General features: G+C 33.6%; 1 protein-coding gene across 1 annotated transcript; it reads right to left on the bottom strand.

The window, feature by feature from the left end:
* Positions 1-1,290: 1,290 nt before the first annotated feature.
* LOC126816400 (uncharacterized) lies at positions 1,291-17,165 on the bottom strand. Its single transcript, XM_050542885.2, has 7 exons — positions 16,784-17,165; positions 14,565-15,741; positions 10,656-10,721; positions 6,931-7,255; positions 6,349-6,559; positions 4,242-4,418; positions 1,291-3,681 (listed from the first exon to the last, which is right to left on the bottom strand). The coding sequence occupies exons 1-7, from the start codon at positions 16,826-16,828 to the stop codon at positions 3,397-3,399; spliced, it is 2,286 nt and encodes a 761-aa protein (XP_050398842.1). The 5' UTR covers positions 16,829-17,165; the 3' UTR covers positions 1,291-3,396.
* Positions 17,166-17,227: the final 62 nt, after the last annotated feature.

Here is a 17,227-nt window from a genome sequence, read left to right as displayed (position 1 = left end):
ACGCACTACCGAATTACTGAAATAAAATTCGACCATATTTTAGTCCCGAAATGATCTGGTTTGTGTCGAGTGGACGTTCAACTCTCTCTGTGAACTAATGAAGGTTTATGTTACATATACCATCTGAAAACTAATTTTGCTTTTAATATATTCTTATATTAATTAGATAAGGAAGATAATTATATGTTTGCATTGTATTTCAACTTTCACACCCATTCCGCATTTTTTTTTACCGGAATGTGATGATACGAGTTGTCTTGCATTTCAGAACAAGGTGCATGTTTTGGGATTGGCCTCTAAATGAGACTCGACGGTGCAAGTAGCCCAATGATAGGCAACAATCCTAAAGAAAGATGAAGTTTGGGTATTTTATCTTTGGGGAATGACATAATAAGAAACCCCATTTATATCAAGACGCAGGATGGGCTTTTGCTCTTCTATGGTCTCTTTAACATTATTTTCAAATTAAAAAGACATGTTTTCAGACAGCGATTCATACATACATTGTCTTGGTCGTCGATAAAGGCTATCAGGTAAATGTCAACAAGTGCAATAACCCAGATGTTATTATCAGATGTTATTGAAATTCAAAAGGCTTCTTAATTTTACTAATTCAAAAATCCATATTAATTTGAAATAGATCATATTATGATAAATTGATGAGTGCCCACAAAATTCTACAAGTGAACAAGGGCCATAAACCGAGAAGTATCAGAAATTGTAGAAAATCGATGATCAATTTTGTGGCAAGATCGTTCAGATGATTCTTAAATGTGAACAAGGACAATGACCTTTGTTCCCGTAGCTTCTATATGATCCAACGAAATGAGCAAGGTCAGTGCATCGAGATCAGTTAATATCATTGAATTTCAAGCTGTTTGGCTACATTGATAATCAATAGCCGTTTTATTTTTTATATGAATTTAAAAAAGGTCAAGCAATAAATGTAGTTTCTAGAGATCAAAATAAATCGTGGACAACAAAAAGACAGATAAGGAATATGGCAATATGCGATTACATTACAATGTGGGCGTATAATATTGGTCATATGTCTACATATGCGCGAGCAACCTGAAGGGGTTTTCTGCATGTCCAGTTTGGTTCTAACTATCACATTGACAAGAGGTCAATTCTAAAGATGTTCCTTGGGGCCAAATATTTATGATCCCCCAGTCATTTGACTCTTTAAATCCGTTTTAATTTCAAAGTCTGTATTAAATTTGAATAGGATGGAATGTCTGATATCTATAATTTTTTATCATGTTAATTATAAAACAAACACATCATGGCTTAATATAAACTTATATTTTCATAACAAAAATATAGTGCTGGCAAGATAACAAATAGAAAGGTCGATGTTATTGAAATAATTGACACAGCTGAATAAATTGTAATGTATGTTTTTATAAATACATTTAACAAATAAAAACTCTTATAAACTCCCAGTATATATAAATAAGCATATAAATGATATTTTTGTATAAAAGTTTTTGATTTGTGATAAAATATCAGGGTTTCTCATTTTTTTTCAAAAATACTTTACTGAGAAGGTATTTAATAAAATTACATGATAATATAACATTATAGTTATAACATAATGCATACTGAATTAAGTCAATTGTGAGTGGTGAGACAATTTTGAAATAAAATTGGGTGTTTCTCCTTCACATTCAAACTTTAAACAAAATATTTCAGGGGAGTAGAATCATGCAGTTTCTCAGCACTTGGAATGCCTTAATTACCTGAACTAATACAAATTTATTTCTCAAACATGACATATCTTCTGATTATATATAAAGAGATTCATATTTTGATTTGAGATAGCACTAATGCCTACATTATCTTAAGGAATGTACTGGTAATCATGTGATTTTTTTTTAACATACTTCTTTGGTGTGATAGTCCAGCTTAGCATTTAAAGTACATGTAATTAACCAAGCCAAAACTTTGGCTTACACACTATAGAATGGGATAGTGTTAACAATTGAATAAGGTGGAATTGAAAATATAAATGTAGGCTTCAGAATAGATGCAATATTATCTATAACTACCTAGAATAGACATAATATTATTTATAACATCTAGAATAGACATATTACCTATGTATATCTAGAATAAACAGTATCTATAACTATCTAGAATAGAAATATTATCTATAACTATCTAGAATAAACATTATATCATTTATAACTATCTAGAATAGAAATATTGTCTATATCTGTCTAGAATAGATATTATACTATCTATAACTATGAAATTACAATATTGTTGTTTCACTATTATGTCTTTGCAAAATGATATTATCCATAGTATAATATATCAGTTATATTCCCTGAAAGCATAACATATAATTGCATACATAATAATAATCAATAGATCAAGTAATAACAATATGCATCAATCTATCCCAGTGTTCACAAAGACACTGGTGTTTAGTAAGAAAATAGTAATTATTATGGGTGATTATTAAATATTTCAAAAGTTTATGTGATACAGTAAAGTGATATGTGATTGATAAGTGTTAATATGTTAATGTTTTTTTTGTGTTGATTACCCAATAGGATCTATTCTATAGACATCATTTGTATTTAATATCTAACATTCATATCAAACAAAATCATAAATTTTGATTAATTCTGTTAATAACTATCTAAAATCAAGTATCACAGCTTGAAATCTCTAAGGTAATATATTTCTTTTCGTTTGGTTTGTTACAATGTAATTTAACTTTCATAAAATCAAAGTATAGTTTTTCCATTGTAAGGTTATCACCACTGTTTTTTCATCACTTGTTTCTCCATATATCTACAAAGACGTTTTTCTATTGTGACATAACTAGAAATGGTTTTGTCACCGAGGTATTATCATATTTTTGGCTGTTTATTGTCACATGACCAAGGATTTTGTAGTTTGAATTTTGACTGTAAAGTTGTGAGCTGACTAGCACTAGTTGGCTTAATTGAATAATACTTTTTTTGTATTTTTGGTTTTGTTTAGTATTTTGACTAGTGATATTCCAATAATTCAATGACAATATGATGACATGCAGTGGTCTCATTTGGAGTGGGAGAACGTGCAGACAGGTGTCACTCTAGAAACAGTACAAGGGGTTTGAGAAAAGGCTATCTAATCACCAGTCATTGAAAATGGGTGTATTTTCATTATTATTATGAATTACAGTCTACCCATTGTTCTGTGATCTGTCAAGTTTTACCAGTATTCAATTGCGAGCAATGAAATTTTGTTTTATTTTTAATATCATAAATTTACTCCAATGATTGATGTCCATACACATGCTTATATATTCAAATATTTGTTTGTCCAGTTAACTGCATGACCACATGAATATCTGGCCGCTAGATGTCATTCAATGACACAACAGTTTCCTGATTAACATCATGTGACCACATAACCCTTAGATACACAGCGTCCACCTTCTCCTTCCAACAAACATGGCCACAGGTAGTTTTTTATTATTTCTGACCCCGGATCTGATGTGTGAAATCTCACATGGTTGTCACGCTTATATTCAAAATCACTATACGATATCACAAAGGGTGGGTTTTGAATCAATAGTCCCAGTGCAATTTGCACACATTCGTCAACAAACTGTACCAGACCTTCACATTCTCGTAGACAGGGATAATCAAATAAAGTTTCATAAATCTGTTCACAAACATTCTGAAATCAAAATTAAGCAAAAAAATGATAAATTGCCAGGCAATGAAACATATGTCCACAGCAGATAAGTCGTCCGACAGTCCATAAAAGTTGTTACATTGTAACGAGATTAATTAAATGACACTATGTGATATAATGAACCAATTGGTCACAGCAGCAATGCCATCTGAGCACTCCATAAAGGACGGTAACTCTGTTCTTACAAAATCAACAGCCTTCCTCTTCATTTCATGAATATAAACATTACATACATATATATTTATGTCAATTTCAGCAGCTAGAGCATACATACTATTTTTCTAAGTGATCAAGAACAAAATTTCTGATACTTTCCAACCTTTATAGATAATGTAAAATCTATTCTATCCAATACTGAATTTTTCATCTACATATAATGTAAAACTCATTTTCTGAAAAATATGTTGGCTTTCCATATTAAACAGATGATGTAACTACCAATGTATCAAATGTTTGTTTTGTGCATATTTATCTTTATGCTTACATTAGCAGGTGATGTAACAACTAGCATCAAATGTTTTATATAGATATTTATCTCTTACCTTAACAGATGATGTAACATCTATTCTATCAAATGTTTGTTGTAGATATCTGTCAATATGTTGCTGTATATCAAGACTAAGTGTATCATGAGCTGCAATATCTGGTGGTATATTCAAAGTTTTGTATACTTGAGATCTGGTTGAATCTATCATCTCTTGAGCTGAACGGAATGCTAACTGAAATCATGTGTAATATACATGTATATATAATAAATACTTTTGGTCCCTGGAACCCTGATGATTATGAAACTGTGGGACAAATATTTCTGGTTCTGTATGTTTGTTATATGTAACCTACAATTCTTCCTTCTCTCTGTTTAACTGCTTCAATTGTCAAGAAATGGACAAACCTAGATTTGATACAATCTATCTATTGGAAATACCAGTGGTTGCCAGGTAAGATAGGCCCACAGTTTGCAAGAGATGGATAGAGAGCAAGCTAAAAACAAAAGCGATTTTCCGTACAATCAGGGGCCATGGCCATAATCAAGAAAGATATGGTCTGGAATGCGCAAATATTGAAAGGGACTGAGATCTTTGGGACATAAACATATATTTTAAGTTTCATCAAAATCGGATAAAAATTGTGACCTCTAGAGGGTCCACAACCTTCGTATTACGTATTTTCACACAATTTTCCTACAAAGAGCGGCCATTTTGTCGCTCAGTTTCGTTTCGATTTTCCCAAAATTCAAATTCAATCTTTATATCGTGAATTGGTGATATATTTAAACGGTTTTTAAAATCGGATAAAAAAATTGTGACCTCTAGAGAATTCATACAAACAGGGGCCATCATCTAGGAGGTGACGGTCTGATATGCGCAAATAGCAAAAGGAACCGAGATCTTTGGGACATAAATATGAATTCAAAGTTTCATTAAAATCAGATACAAATTGTGGCCTCTAGAGGGTTCACAACCTTGATATACCATATTTTTACACTATTTGGGTATGATAGGCGGTCATTTTGTCTGGCAGTTTTGGTCCGATTTTCACATAATTTGAACTTTATCGGCATTACGGTGTAACAGTGATATATTCACACCATTTTACAAATCGGATAGTAATTCTGACCTCTAGAGGGACAACAAGCTAAAATCGCGATTTTTCGTACAATCATGGGCCATAATTCAGGACATTTTTATCCGATATGCTCGAATATCGAAAGGAACCAAGATCTTTGGATTATAAAGACGTATTTCAAGTTTCATCAAAATCTGATCAAAATTATGACCTCTAGAGGGTCCACAACCTTGATATATCATATGTTTACACTTTTGCGAACGAGGGGCGGCCATTTTGTCCAGCAGTTTTTCGTCTAATTTTCTCGAAATTGGAACTCAACCGTCATTACGGTGTACGGTGATGTATGTAAATGTTTTTTTAAATCCGAAAATAATTGTGAACTCTAGTGGGACCACAAGCTATAAACTCAATTTTCCGTACAAACAGGGGCCACAATTCAGGAAGTTACGATCCAATATGCGTGAATACTGACCGGAACCAAGATCTTTGGGCTATAAACAAGCATTTAAAGTTTCATCAAAATCTGATCAAAATTGTGACCTCAAGAGTGTCCACAAGCTAAAAACATGATTTTTCGAACAATCAGGAGCCATAATCCATGAAGTTATGGCCCAATACATGCCAATATCAACAGGAACCGAGACCTTTGGGAGATAGACCTATATTTCAAGTTTCGTCAAATCGGATAAAAATTGTGACCTGTAGAGTGTCCACGAACAAATTTGGGACAGGGGCGATGGGATAATACCGTAATACCTCCACATGAAAATGTGGGCGCATAAAAACCAGTTTATAAAACAGTCATCAAAGCCTGTTCAAAGGGCCTGGGTCTAGATAGCATTGTTTATACTCTCAAATTTTATAACCAAGACAATATCCTATGTGGACTTGATCTCCAATTAATGATTAAGTTTATCAATACATTACAGTAATTCAGAACTCGAGTATATTTAAATCCGCCTGTTTGGCAGCCATTCCATTTCCATGAAATGTGTAGATAATCTGTGACTGGAAGTAAATCTGTTTCTATGCCCAATTTCCCCCAATAATCAAGATCAGGAGATAACAGCAATAACTTACAACTATAATAGAGAAAAGAATCTTTGTTTTAAGAATGCTGAGTTCTTCTAAATCTTTTAAATCATCAAGGGCATCTAAAGCATCTAATCTTCCATCTGTATAAAGATTACCATACTGACGGATTAATTCTGTTGGGCGCTTTGTACCAAGATTCAGATTTTCAAAATGTTGATTACTTCTGTTAAACTGTTTCTGGACTTGATCTGATAATCTGAAATAATTAATACTTCTATTCAACATCAATAATGTTAACTCAATAAGAAATTTAAGTCATCTGCAAAATGTAATGTCATGTTCTGTCCCATCTAAATGACAAGAAACTATCCTTGCCAAGCCCTCTGTTCTGCATCACTGACATGAGGAAGCCATGCTGAAAATCTGTTTTGATCAGAGTTTAGTTTGAATATATCACTCTTTTATATTGAATATATCACTCTTTTATATTTAGTAACTTACCATTTATTTTTTTTATTTTGCATATTAATTTGACTAGTGGCACATTTATTTATTGCTCAAACTGATTTTTTGTTTTGTTGTGTAGCATGGAAAACATTTTTAAATGAAATAAAATTTGAATCCTACCTGTCTCTTAATTGTTTTTCTCTTTCTTGTAATCTTTTAATCTCCTCTCTGGCCTGGTTTAACTCTTTTGTTAAATATTCTACTTCTCTTTTTAAAGTATGAACAGAACTTGATTCAGATGAATCAGCTGGACTGTCAACCATCTTAACGTACGAGGAGGTCATGCTGTCGGGTTGCGTGGAAAGGACCTTACTTCTTGGTTTTGGGATCGGTGGACCTATACTGGATGTGCTGCTATTACGACCTTTAACATCAGTTTCTGGTATGTAGTAAAGTGGAGAACTGTCTCTGCTGTGCTTACGCAAGGGAATACTCAAAAGGCCACCTGAAAAAAAACAAAACAAATATTGTTCTTTTAATGGTATGCACAGTTTTATCTCACACCTACTTTGGATTAAATAAAATATAAATGACTAACATAATAAAGCAAATAATGTTTAGTACAGACTATGTATTTAAATGTGTCATTACATGTATAGTATGTAATTTATGAACATAAATATAGCCACACCAAAGGTCAAAAACACTTGACTATTTAATTAGTTTATTAAAACAGGAAACTGGGTCTAGTGATTAAAATTGATATTTAATGTTTTAAATAAATATAGAGATTATACAATAAATCAAAATACACAAACCCAGAATATTTAACAATAAATATTTACTGCCATTTTATTACTCTTTCAATCAGAAAGTTCATTTTTAATAATGTGTAATTTTTGTATTTTTGAAAAGACTGCATTGCAGAATTTAAAAAATTTCTTGATAGTTTACTGAAAAGAACAAAACAATGCCCCGATTCTTTATTTTTGCTAATTTCAATTTATACTCAATTCAATTAATCAGTTAAGTATATAATATATACATTATTCTGCACAAAAGCAGCTGATACTCTATGACTGGCTTGACATCCCCATGGGAAAAATGTTTGTTCATTAAGAATCTTAATATAAAAGTGCAATCTGTTTAACAGAGGTAATGCAAAAGCCTTCTTTTAACTCTGTACAAGATGACTGACCTTTAATGTCATATGCATTGTAGGTCTACATGTGACATCACATCATATGGCACAAAGGTGTCTGCATTGTATGTGCATTGTTTAAAAAATTGTTTTAGAACATAATTTGCAGAAGAAAAAAGTTAATATTGAGAACTAATTAACCCACTCCAATGTCATCCCTTTCAGTGATTGTAGCAGCCAAGTGAATATTCACTGCTGATCAGTTTGATAAAGATAGGTTGCCAGGCAATGAAACATACGCCCACAGCAGCTAAATCGTCCGGGCAGCCAACAAGAATTGTCGCATATTTTAAGTTATGTCCCTTGATCACTTTGAAAAATCTTGTGGACGCTCTAGAGGCTAACGTTAATATCTGATTGACTTTAAATTTATAAACAGTCTCTATGGTCTTGAACCAAAGAAGGCTATGTATTTTCACTGATTTCTGATAATTACTGCCAGAGTTATGGCCCTTGATCACTCTGAAAAATCTTGTGGACGCGCTAGAGGATAGAGTTAATATCCGTTTGACTTTAAATTTATAGACAGGGTTTAAAGACATCAGACAAAGTAGCCTATTGATTTTCAATGATTTCTGATAATTACTGCCAGAGTTATCGCCTTTGATCACTTTGAAATATCTTGTGGATGTTCTATAAAGGTTAAAGTTAAAAATCTGGTTGACTTTGAATTGATACATGGTGTTTAAGGTCATGAGACGAAGAAGGCTATTGATTTTCAACAAATTCCGATAATTATTGTCAGAGTTATGGTCCTTGATCACTTTTAAAAATGTTGTGGATGCTTTTATACACCGTGTTTACACCTATATGTAATCGTTTCGATTAAAGGGTGTATGGCTCTATTTTTTGGAACCTTGAAATAGACAAAGATAGGTTGCCAGGCAACGAAACATATGCCCACAGCAGCTAAATCGTACAGGCAGTCAACAAGAGTTGTCGCATATTTGTACTTTTGTCGGTAATGAAACATTTATAGTACACTAAAATCTGATTAAAGTAGCTAAGTCTCTAACTCAATATCATCCAAAATCCTCAACATTGAAAACACGATTAATTTATCAAATTAAATCAACATTCTTGTTGTGATCTTACCGGAAAAAGACAGGCTTTTGATATCCAATATTTAAGACAAAATAAACATTTTACCATTGGTACACGAATCGTGTACCATAATGCGCTTCAGCCCCAGTTGTATCAAGAGACTCGAGGGACGAGGCTAGACACATTGCACCAAATCAAACGGCTTATGTAGACTGGAATAACCAGACGCTAGAAATTTGCACTCGCTTGAGACTGCTGGCTTATTTCGCCGAACAAAACTGATTTGAAATTGGAGTAAAAATGGAAACCATTGAATGTAAATCAGTTTATATACATTCATATTACAGTATTATATGCGTTGCGACCCACTTTTGTCAATTTCTAGGTTCCAAATGTTAGCGATTTAGCTCCTTTAAGTGTAACAACTCATGGCCTTAAACACTGTGTATAAATTTAAAGTCATCTGAATATTAACTTTAGCCTCTAGAGCATCCACAAGCAATTGTGGACGCCAGACTGATTATAAAATGTTAATTCTGTCTTAAATATTGAATATTAGGATCCTATAGTTTCATGGCAAGATAACAACATCAATATTGATTGAAATTGATCAATATTGAATTCTAATTCGTGTTTTTAATTTCGACTATTATGGAAAATATTGAGTTAAGAGACTTAGCTCCTTTAAATGGTGATCGTATTTTAATCTGTTTACCCTTGTGCCATCCGATGGTCTAGAGAGTTGATAATAGGTTTGTTGTGTAAATAAATCTCTAAATAATAATTTATATAACATTTGAAGCCAAAATAAAAACCTGTAATAGGTAAATTTAGATCTTACATAATGCATCTTTAACACAGTGAATATTGTCAATTTTGATACTAATTCTGGAGAAAAGTTAGAAATTGAGTCTTGTAATCTCAACACAATACATCTACAACTCTGGACATCAAACATATACTATTACAGTATTCCATTACAAAGAATATATCAAGTTGTATTTATAGGTCATGTCCACATCTGTAACCTTGCAAGTTAATTAAATGCCATCTGGATATATTTTATGATCAAACTCTTCAAAGATAATTGTTTGTAACTTGGTAGTTAGTACCATATTATAATTATTTATATTTATGGGTCATGTCCACACCTGTAACATAGCAAGTTAATTAAATACCATCATGATATATTTTATGAAAAGCTCTTTAAAGCTAATAGTGCGCCATATTGTTAGAAAATCCATCAAAGAGAAAAATAATTTAGTCCACACCTGTAACATAGCAAGTAAATTAAATGCCATCCCGATATATTTTATAAAAAATATTAAAACTCTTTAAAGATAATTGTGCGACATATTGTTAGAAAATTCATCAAAGAGAAAAATAATTTAGCCACGAAAAATATTATTGTTTATTTCTATGGAATTCAAGCCATAACTTTGCACAGTGTGTTTATATAAGTGAGCTGACAAGCTAAAACATTCCTCTAGCTATCATTATGATAAACTAACCTATTTCTCTGGTTGTGAAACCAAACACTTGAAATCTGACAGGAATGTTGTAAAAGTCAATGTAAGTGATAAATAAATTATTTACATAGCACCGTTTGTCTTTATAGATTCAAAATTATATAAAATGTAAATTATCATGTTAAACCCACCTGCTAGCAGTGGTGAACTTATTCTACAAGTCTTCCCTCTTTCACTTCTCCCTGAGTGGCTTCCCCCTGATAAAAATATCAAATGACAAGTTACCATGGCAATTAAAAGATGGTGTCAAGGGTTATAACAATGTTGTTTAATTGTTATGTCTAACAGATAAGCTGACACATTCTGACTCCATTTACATACATAATGAAAGGTCAAAGTTCACCTGTTGTCATTGTTTCTATTAAATGTACATAAATACATGTATATTTGCCCATTAAGGGGGGGTTTAGGTCTCCCTTGTGATTTGATGCGATTGGGTTTGATGCAACTGAATGCAACAGAAAGTTGCATGAAAAAAGTGATATAAGCAGTCTTGAGATCTGATGCGATTGCAAAAAAGCCATTTGCAGATAGTTGCACATTCTTCTTTCCTGCAGTTTTGTTTGGAAGCCGTCAAGATGCCTTAGCATTCAGTGTATATTGTAGTTTTTCTCACCTCATTTGTGTAGCCTACATAAAAATGACCGACATGTTACCAAAGAGCATTGGACAACAAAAGTGTATTTCTGTTCAATGAAAAGATAATAAGATGCAATAGCAGAATCAGAGAGAGAGAGAGAGGGTTCAATGTCCACCCGACACAAACTAGGTCATTTTGGGATTAACACATGGTTCAATTTTATTTCAATAATTCCCTTGCATGTACGTGGTTTTACTAGTGGGAGGAAAACAGAGGACCCGGAGAAAATCAACGAGGTTGGACAGGCGACCCTATTGCTTGTCTTGTACAAGTGGGGAGTCAAAACCACGCCAACTATCTCAATTACAAACCATTCGGCAACCCAACCGTCCTTCTAACCATATATAGATGATATAGCGTCACCATTTTGTACTGACCACATCCCCAGCCATTATGTGGTCCCTTTGACCATAGTTTGGTGGTGGCCTTCTAAGATTCCAGTTGCAAGTAGTTTCATATACTTGCAGCTAAACATGCGCGGTCGGCATTTCCAGTTGCGTACAATTGCATCCTATCGAAAGAGCGACATAAGCAGTGTTTTACCGGACTAAATTCATGTATTCTGTATCTTTTCTTTTAAATAAAAAAAGGCGTCACAATTGGCACAGGCTTATTAACTGGAGGAAGTCCTGGACGAATCGATTCCATTGCACGGATGGGGGAGCTTGATAATTTATGTCAAGTCGAAATTTCATATTTCACTTTTGTACAATCTGTAATGCTCCCTTGATCAAAATCTTAAAAACTATGTACCACGTATGTATAAATGAAAATATATAGGGCAAGATATAACTATTTAACACATTGATTTGACGAAGACCAACGGTTGTGATTGGACCAATCCTTATGATTTATCCTGTATTACCTCTTAAAAGAATTCTAAGACGAGAAACTACACCAAAATATACTCATTAACCTGCCAATTAATTCATTCACACTTCACTGATCATAATATTTCTATTAAACCGGCAGTTAATCATATCACCACTATCTTCATTTATCTTATCAAAATATACTCAATAACCTACCAATTATATGATTTTACACTTATTGATCACAATATTCTCAGTTAACCATATTACTATCTTATCTATAACTGACTAATAAATTGCAATCACACATATTGCAATAATGGTAAAATGCTTGAGGACTAAAGGGGGGATAACTCTAAACATAAATATTTTATGCAACGAATGAATGCAAAACACAATGTATTGTCAAATGCAAGTTGACTTGATATATTGCAATACTACCAAATAGATTAATACAGTTCTTCTAACTTGTTAACTGTGAACACAAATGTTAATCAATCCGGGATTTCAAATTATTTTACCTCAGTTATTAGGAGCAAAATTAATTTTTCCAAAATGTGTAACGCACAGCTGCTTATACTATAAGTAATTATAGCCTACTCTACCAAGAAAATGCTAATCATCAAGCTCAGTCCAAGACATTTACCTAATGCACATCTACACCAAGTTTGAACATTTGATCTCAGAGACACAGTTATTGTTTCGCAAAGTCTTGACCAATGAATTTTCTTATCTCTGTTTAGCCTAAGCAGACAATGCTCATTATCAACTCACACCCGGGGGTTGGATGGCCGAATGGTTAGCATGTACGCGCGCTGTATCATACCGTCTGTCATTGAGTCAACTGCACGTCCGGTTTCGATTCCCCGGTTGTACGTGACAAGGAGTAGGGTCGCCTGTCCAATCTTGTGGGTTTTCTCCGGGTCCTCCGGCTTCCTCCCACTGCTAAAGACCCCTACACGCAAGCGAATTATTGAAATAAAAATGAACCACGTGTTAGTCCCGAAATGACCTAGTTTGTGTCGAGTGAACGTTAAACCCCATTTCTCTCTCTCAACTCACAACCAAAAACAGACAATGGGGATTAAAGGGGGTTAACTCTTGATAAGAACTCTTAATTTATTTACATGTAGTTTATGTTGGACCTTTCATGATACTAAATAACTTGCATTAAATTAGGTATATTTCTTTAGCTAAAAGAAATATACAGTACTTTACTTCACCGTAATCACCTTGACTATATATTTTAACGCATAAGAAGTAGCAAACAATGAGTTTACAATACGACAGAGAATCCAACACAAACATGTGGGTGGTACACCTTTTTAGAAATGCGGGGTCCCACAAGAATAACCCAAGACCCTTAAATCTACATGAATATCAACATAATATCACTCAAGGCAAATGTTAGTCACAATGTATGTTAGTATTGGAACATAATCCTGCATCAATACACATTAATGTCAAACCAAACTAATAATACATTTAGATATATAACATTTCATTTTCTATGATCACTTTATTACTGTCACAAAACTAATAAAGTGTTATCATTTATCAATATTGAATAAAATTAATGGTCTATTATTCTTCATTATATTTGAACCTCTGAACAATTTATTACATTAATACATTATGACATTTAACAGAATACAATTGTTATGGGAAACAGTTAGTTAGTGTTAGTTGTATTTTACGTCCGCTTCCACCGAGGTGATATCACTGGTTTTATTAAATAAACATTTCAACAACTCTCTAAAAGGAATACCAGTCCAAATATGTGAAATTCTGGTCAGTATTTACAAAGATATGACAAATTGAAAATTCCATGTATGTAAAATGACTGAAACCATCTTTATTTGACATGAACCGAATTGATGGGCCTATTTTAAATCCAATTTAATCCATGCTGACAGATTATCTAATGTTAAATAATCAATCTGAGTACATATTAGCATGGTTTCATACTCCTTGCAGTGTTTCGTTTGATTACACCAAATTCCACTCAAGCACTGCTATACTTAACGCAAATTTCTATCCCAAATTATGACTGGTCAATATTCCACTAACAACCAATACCTAACTGCGTAACTATATCATTCGGGTTCAAACAGAGCCCCAAATTTTGTTTACATAACGTTACGTCAAGACTTAAGAAATTTATTTCGCCAAATGAACCAGTGCATAGCAGAATATTGCTACAAAGTAAATGGCTACAAAGTAAATAATATTGTTTGGAGACGAACAATACTTTCATCGTTTTTAATACCTTACACTGTCCTAAATTGAACCGGAAGAATAGACACACTCCCTCAAAACCTCAAGTCAATCCAGCAATGGCCAGAGTGGGATTTCTCAGGGCGTTGCTTGAAGAATATGGCATGGTTTAAGCTTTGAGAAATTTGATATTTTTCAAAAAATGCAAATCATACATTGATACTTTAATACCAGCTCCACATAAACCTGATATTCAGAAGAATTTATAGTAAAATCCATATAGTTGTATGGTTTCTAAATATTGGCTCGTAAAACTAAACCAATGATATATATGATAACATGAATATGACGACAGAAATAGTTATAGTTACCTGAATAATCATTTAATGCATCCAAACTAACAGCTCGTAGTCGATCTATCTTAGAATAAACACTTGCAGGTGTGGCATATATATCATCTTCACCTGAACTAGTTTCATCCAAACCATCAAGATCCAGGAATTCTCCACATCCATCATGGATCATCTGAATAAGCATCATGTAAGCTTGAGAATACTGTCGCATAGTCACTGAAACATAGGCTGATTTGTCACACCCATAAAGTTTACGTAGTTCTGTTTCTTGAAATAAAATCATTTTATCATATTCTATTCTTTTCTCTAGGATTTGCATTAGATTTTTTAATGCTTGATTCATTACTGCTGGCTCTACCACATTAAAAACAGTTTTGTTTTTGATCAATCGATCTTGAATATCTTCTTTGTGAACTTGCAGCATACGTTGATGACTTGCTTCACTAGGAGCAGGGCCAGAATTTACACTACTTTCAGAAGGATTTTTTGCAGACAGGCTAAATTCTAACAACTTCTGTAAAGCAGTTTTGTAAAGGGAAATAACTCTCTCAAACTCAACTTTCAGTGCATCATGAAGACTTATCATTTTGCTGTTGGATCGTCCAGATACAGAATTGACCATCCCATGTTTACCAAGATTTTTTAAACACTGGTCAATGTTCTGTTTCTTTTGTCTCACCATTTTATAAAACTGGGGTTCTGCCACAGTGATAATCTTCAAAATATTTCGACAGTATGGAAAATACATGTTACAGTTCTTGTCTTGGTTATTAGAATTTGGTGGTCGCGAAAACAAGATGACCATGTTTTTTAGTAACTCATCTGTTCTTAACTGCTGAAGAGGAAAACTGGTCAAACAAGCTTGCTGTACTTGGGTGTAAATTGCATCCAACACATTTAAACTCTGAGGTACATGAAGATGCAGATGACTTATAGGCAACTCAACTAAAATGGTCTTAACAATATCAGTATTCAATCTAGAAATAAATCTAGCACATTCTTCAAATCGTTTGGTTTCTACTAAGGTCAAGATCTTGTTGGTGGAGTAATGTGGGGTAATATCTGTTGAATCCATTGTAAATGTTTCATCAGGAAATGAGTCAGCCCAATGAACGCTCTGCCACACATGTGCCTTCTCTTTTTTGACCACTGGATTCTGTTTTTGATAGCCATGATAAGATGACAGTCTTCTCACCTGAATAATGAAAAGAAACATTATAATCATATTATATTTAAAGGAGCCAAATCGCTAGCATTTGGGACCTAGACATTGACACAAATGGGTCGCAACGCATAATTCAATGTATATAAACTGATTTACATTCAATCATTTCGGTTTTTACTGTAATTTCTAATCAGTTATGTTCGGCGGAATAGCCAGAAGTCTCAATTGGATGGCAATCTTTAGCGTCTGGTTATTCCAGTCTACACAGATAGTATTTATTGTGCGCGCTCTCCAGATAATAATATGGCATCACCACATGACTTATGGAATATGTCTAGTCTTGTTCTTCGAGTCCCTGGTTACAAATAGCACTGTAACGCATTCTGGTACACTATTCGTGTACCATTGGTAAAATGTTTATTTTGTCTTCAATATTGGATATCAGAAGCCCATCTTTTCACGGTAAGATCATGATATCAATGTTGATTTAAAATGGTAAATAATTTGTGTTTTCAGTGTCGAAGACTTTGGATGATATTGAGTTAAAGACTAAGCTACATGTTAGGTACATGTTATGTCAGGGCACTGATCCTAATCCATCCCTGCTGTTAAGTTAATAAGAGTCAGATATTCTGAAAATCAGAATGATGATGTAAGTTATCCCCCCCCCCCCCAACACCCCTTGAATCTCCCAAACTGGGCCGATTGAAAATATATTTATAACAAGGTTCCAACTTGACCCTGAGAATATCTTTAAACTTAGCCCCCCCCCCCCCAAAGTCCTGATGGCCTGCATATAGTTGTGGCAGAGGATTGGCAGAGGTCAAGCAAGCTCTCTATATACACTACCCCCTTAATCATTTGCACTGTAAGAACCCAGCTGCATATCGCATGACATATATTTGAAACTACCCATGCCATATATATAGTATTGCAAATTATGCCCCCCACCCCCGTTTCTACATTAGTTCTCAGGGCACTGCCACAGTCAAGATGGCATATCTTCAGTAACAATTAAATAATCAACAGAAAACGTTATATTTGAACAGTTTAAATTTTTTAGATACTTTACCCTCGGCATAACATATGAGGAGGTCGATTTTCTCAAATTCATCATTGTTTATAAGATTTCGTTTCTGACAATGTCAGATAACTAGCCTACAGATAAATCATATCTCATGTGACGTAATAAGCTGTGAATCTGCTGTATGAAATCATCGATAAGCTGGATGGTATTAAGTTCTAGCAGATATCACACGAGTGTGAAGTGTGCGTTTTCGTTTGTTCAGCGGATTAAAATTTTCAAACTTCGGTCAGCCATTTTATCTTATTCATCTTATCGTCGCGTTCTAAGGGCAGATAATGGGTTGTTGACGTCAGTTTTAATGTGAAGGAAAACAGCCATCGACTGAATTGTAGTCGGCCGACAGCGGTTTATTTATTGGCCGAAATAACAACAAAGGATTGCTTCAATTTCCCGCCATTTATTTCAGTCACGTGGTCGTGGATAGTCAAT

This window comes from Patella vulgata, chromosome 3 (assembly GCF_932274485.2).
Source record: "Patella vulgata chromosome 3, xgPatVulg1.2, whole genome shotgun sequence".
Classification (NCBI taxonomy): domain Eukaryota; kingdom Metazoa; phylum Mollusca; class Gastropoda; family Patellidae; genus Patella; species Patella vulgata.
The sequence above is the reverse complement of the archived record's forward strand: the minus strand, read 5'-3'. Positions and strand labels throughout refer to the sequence as shown.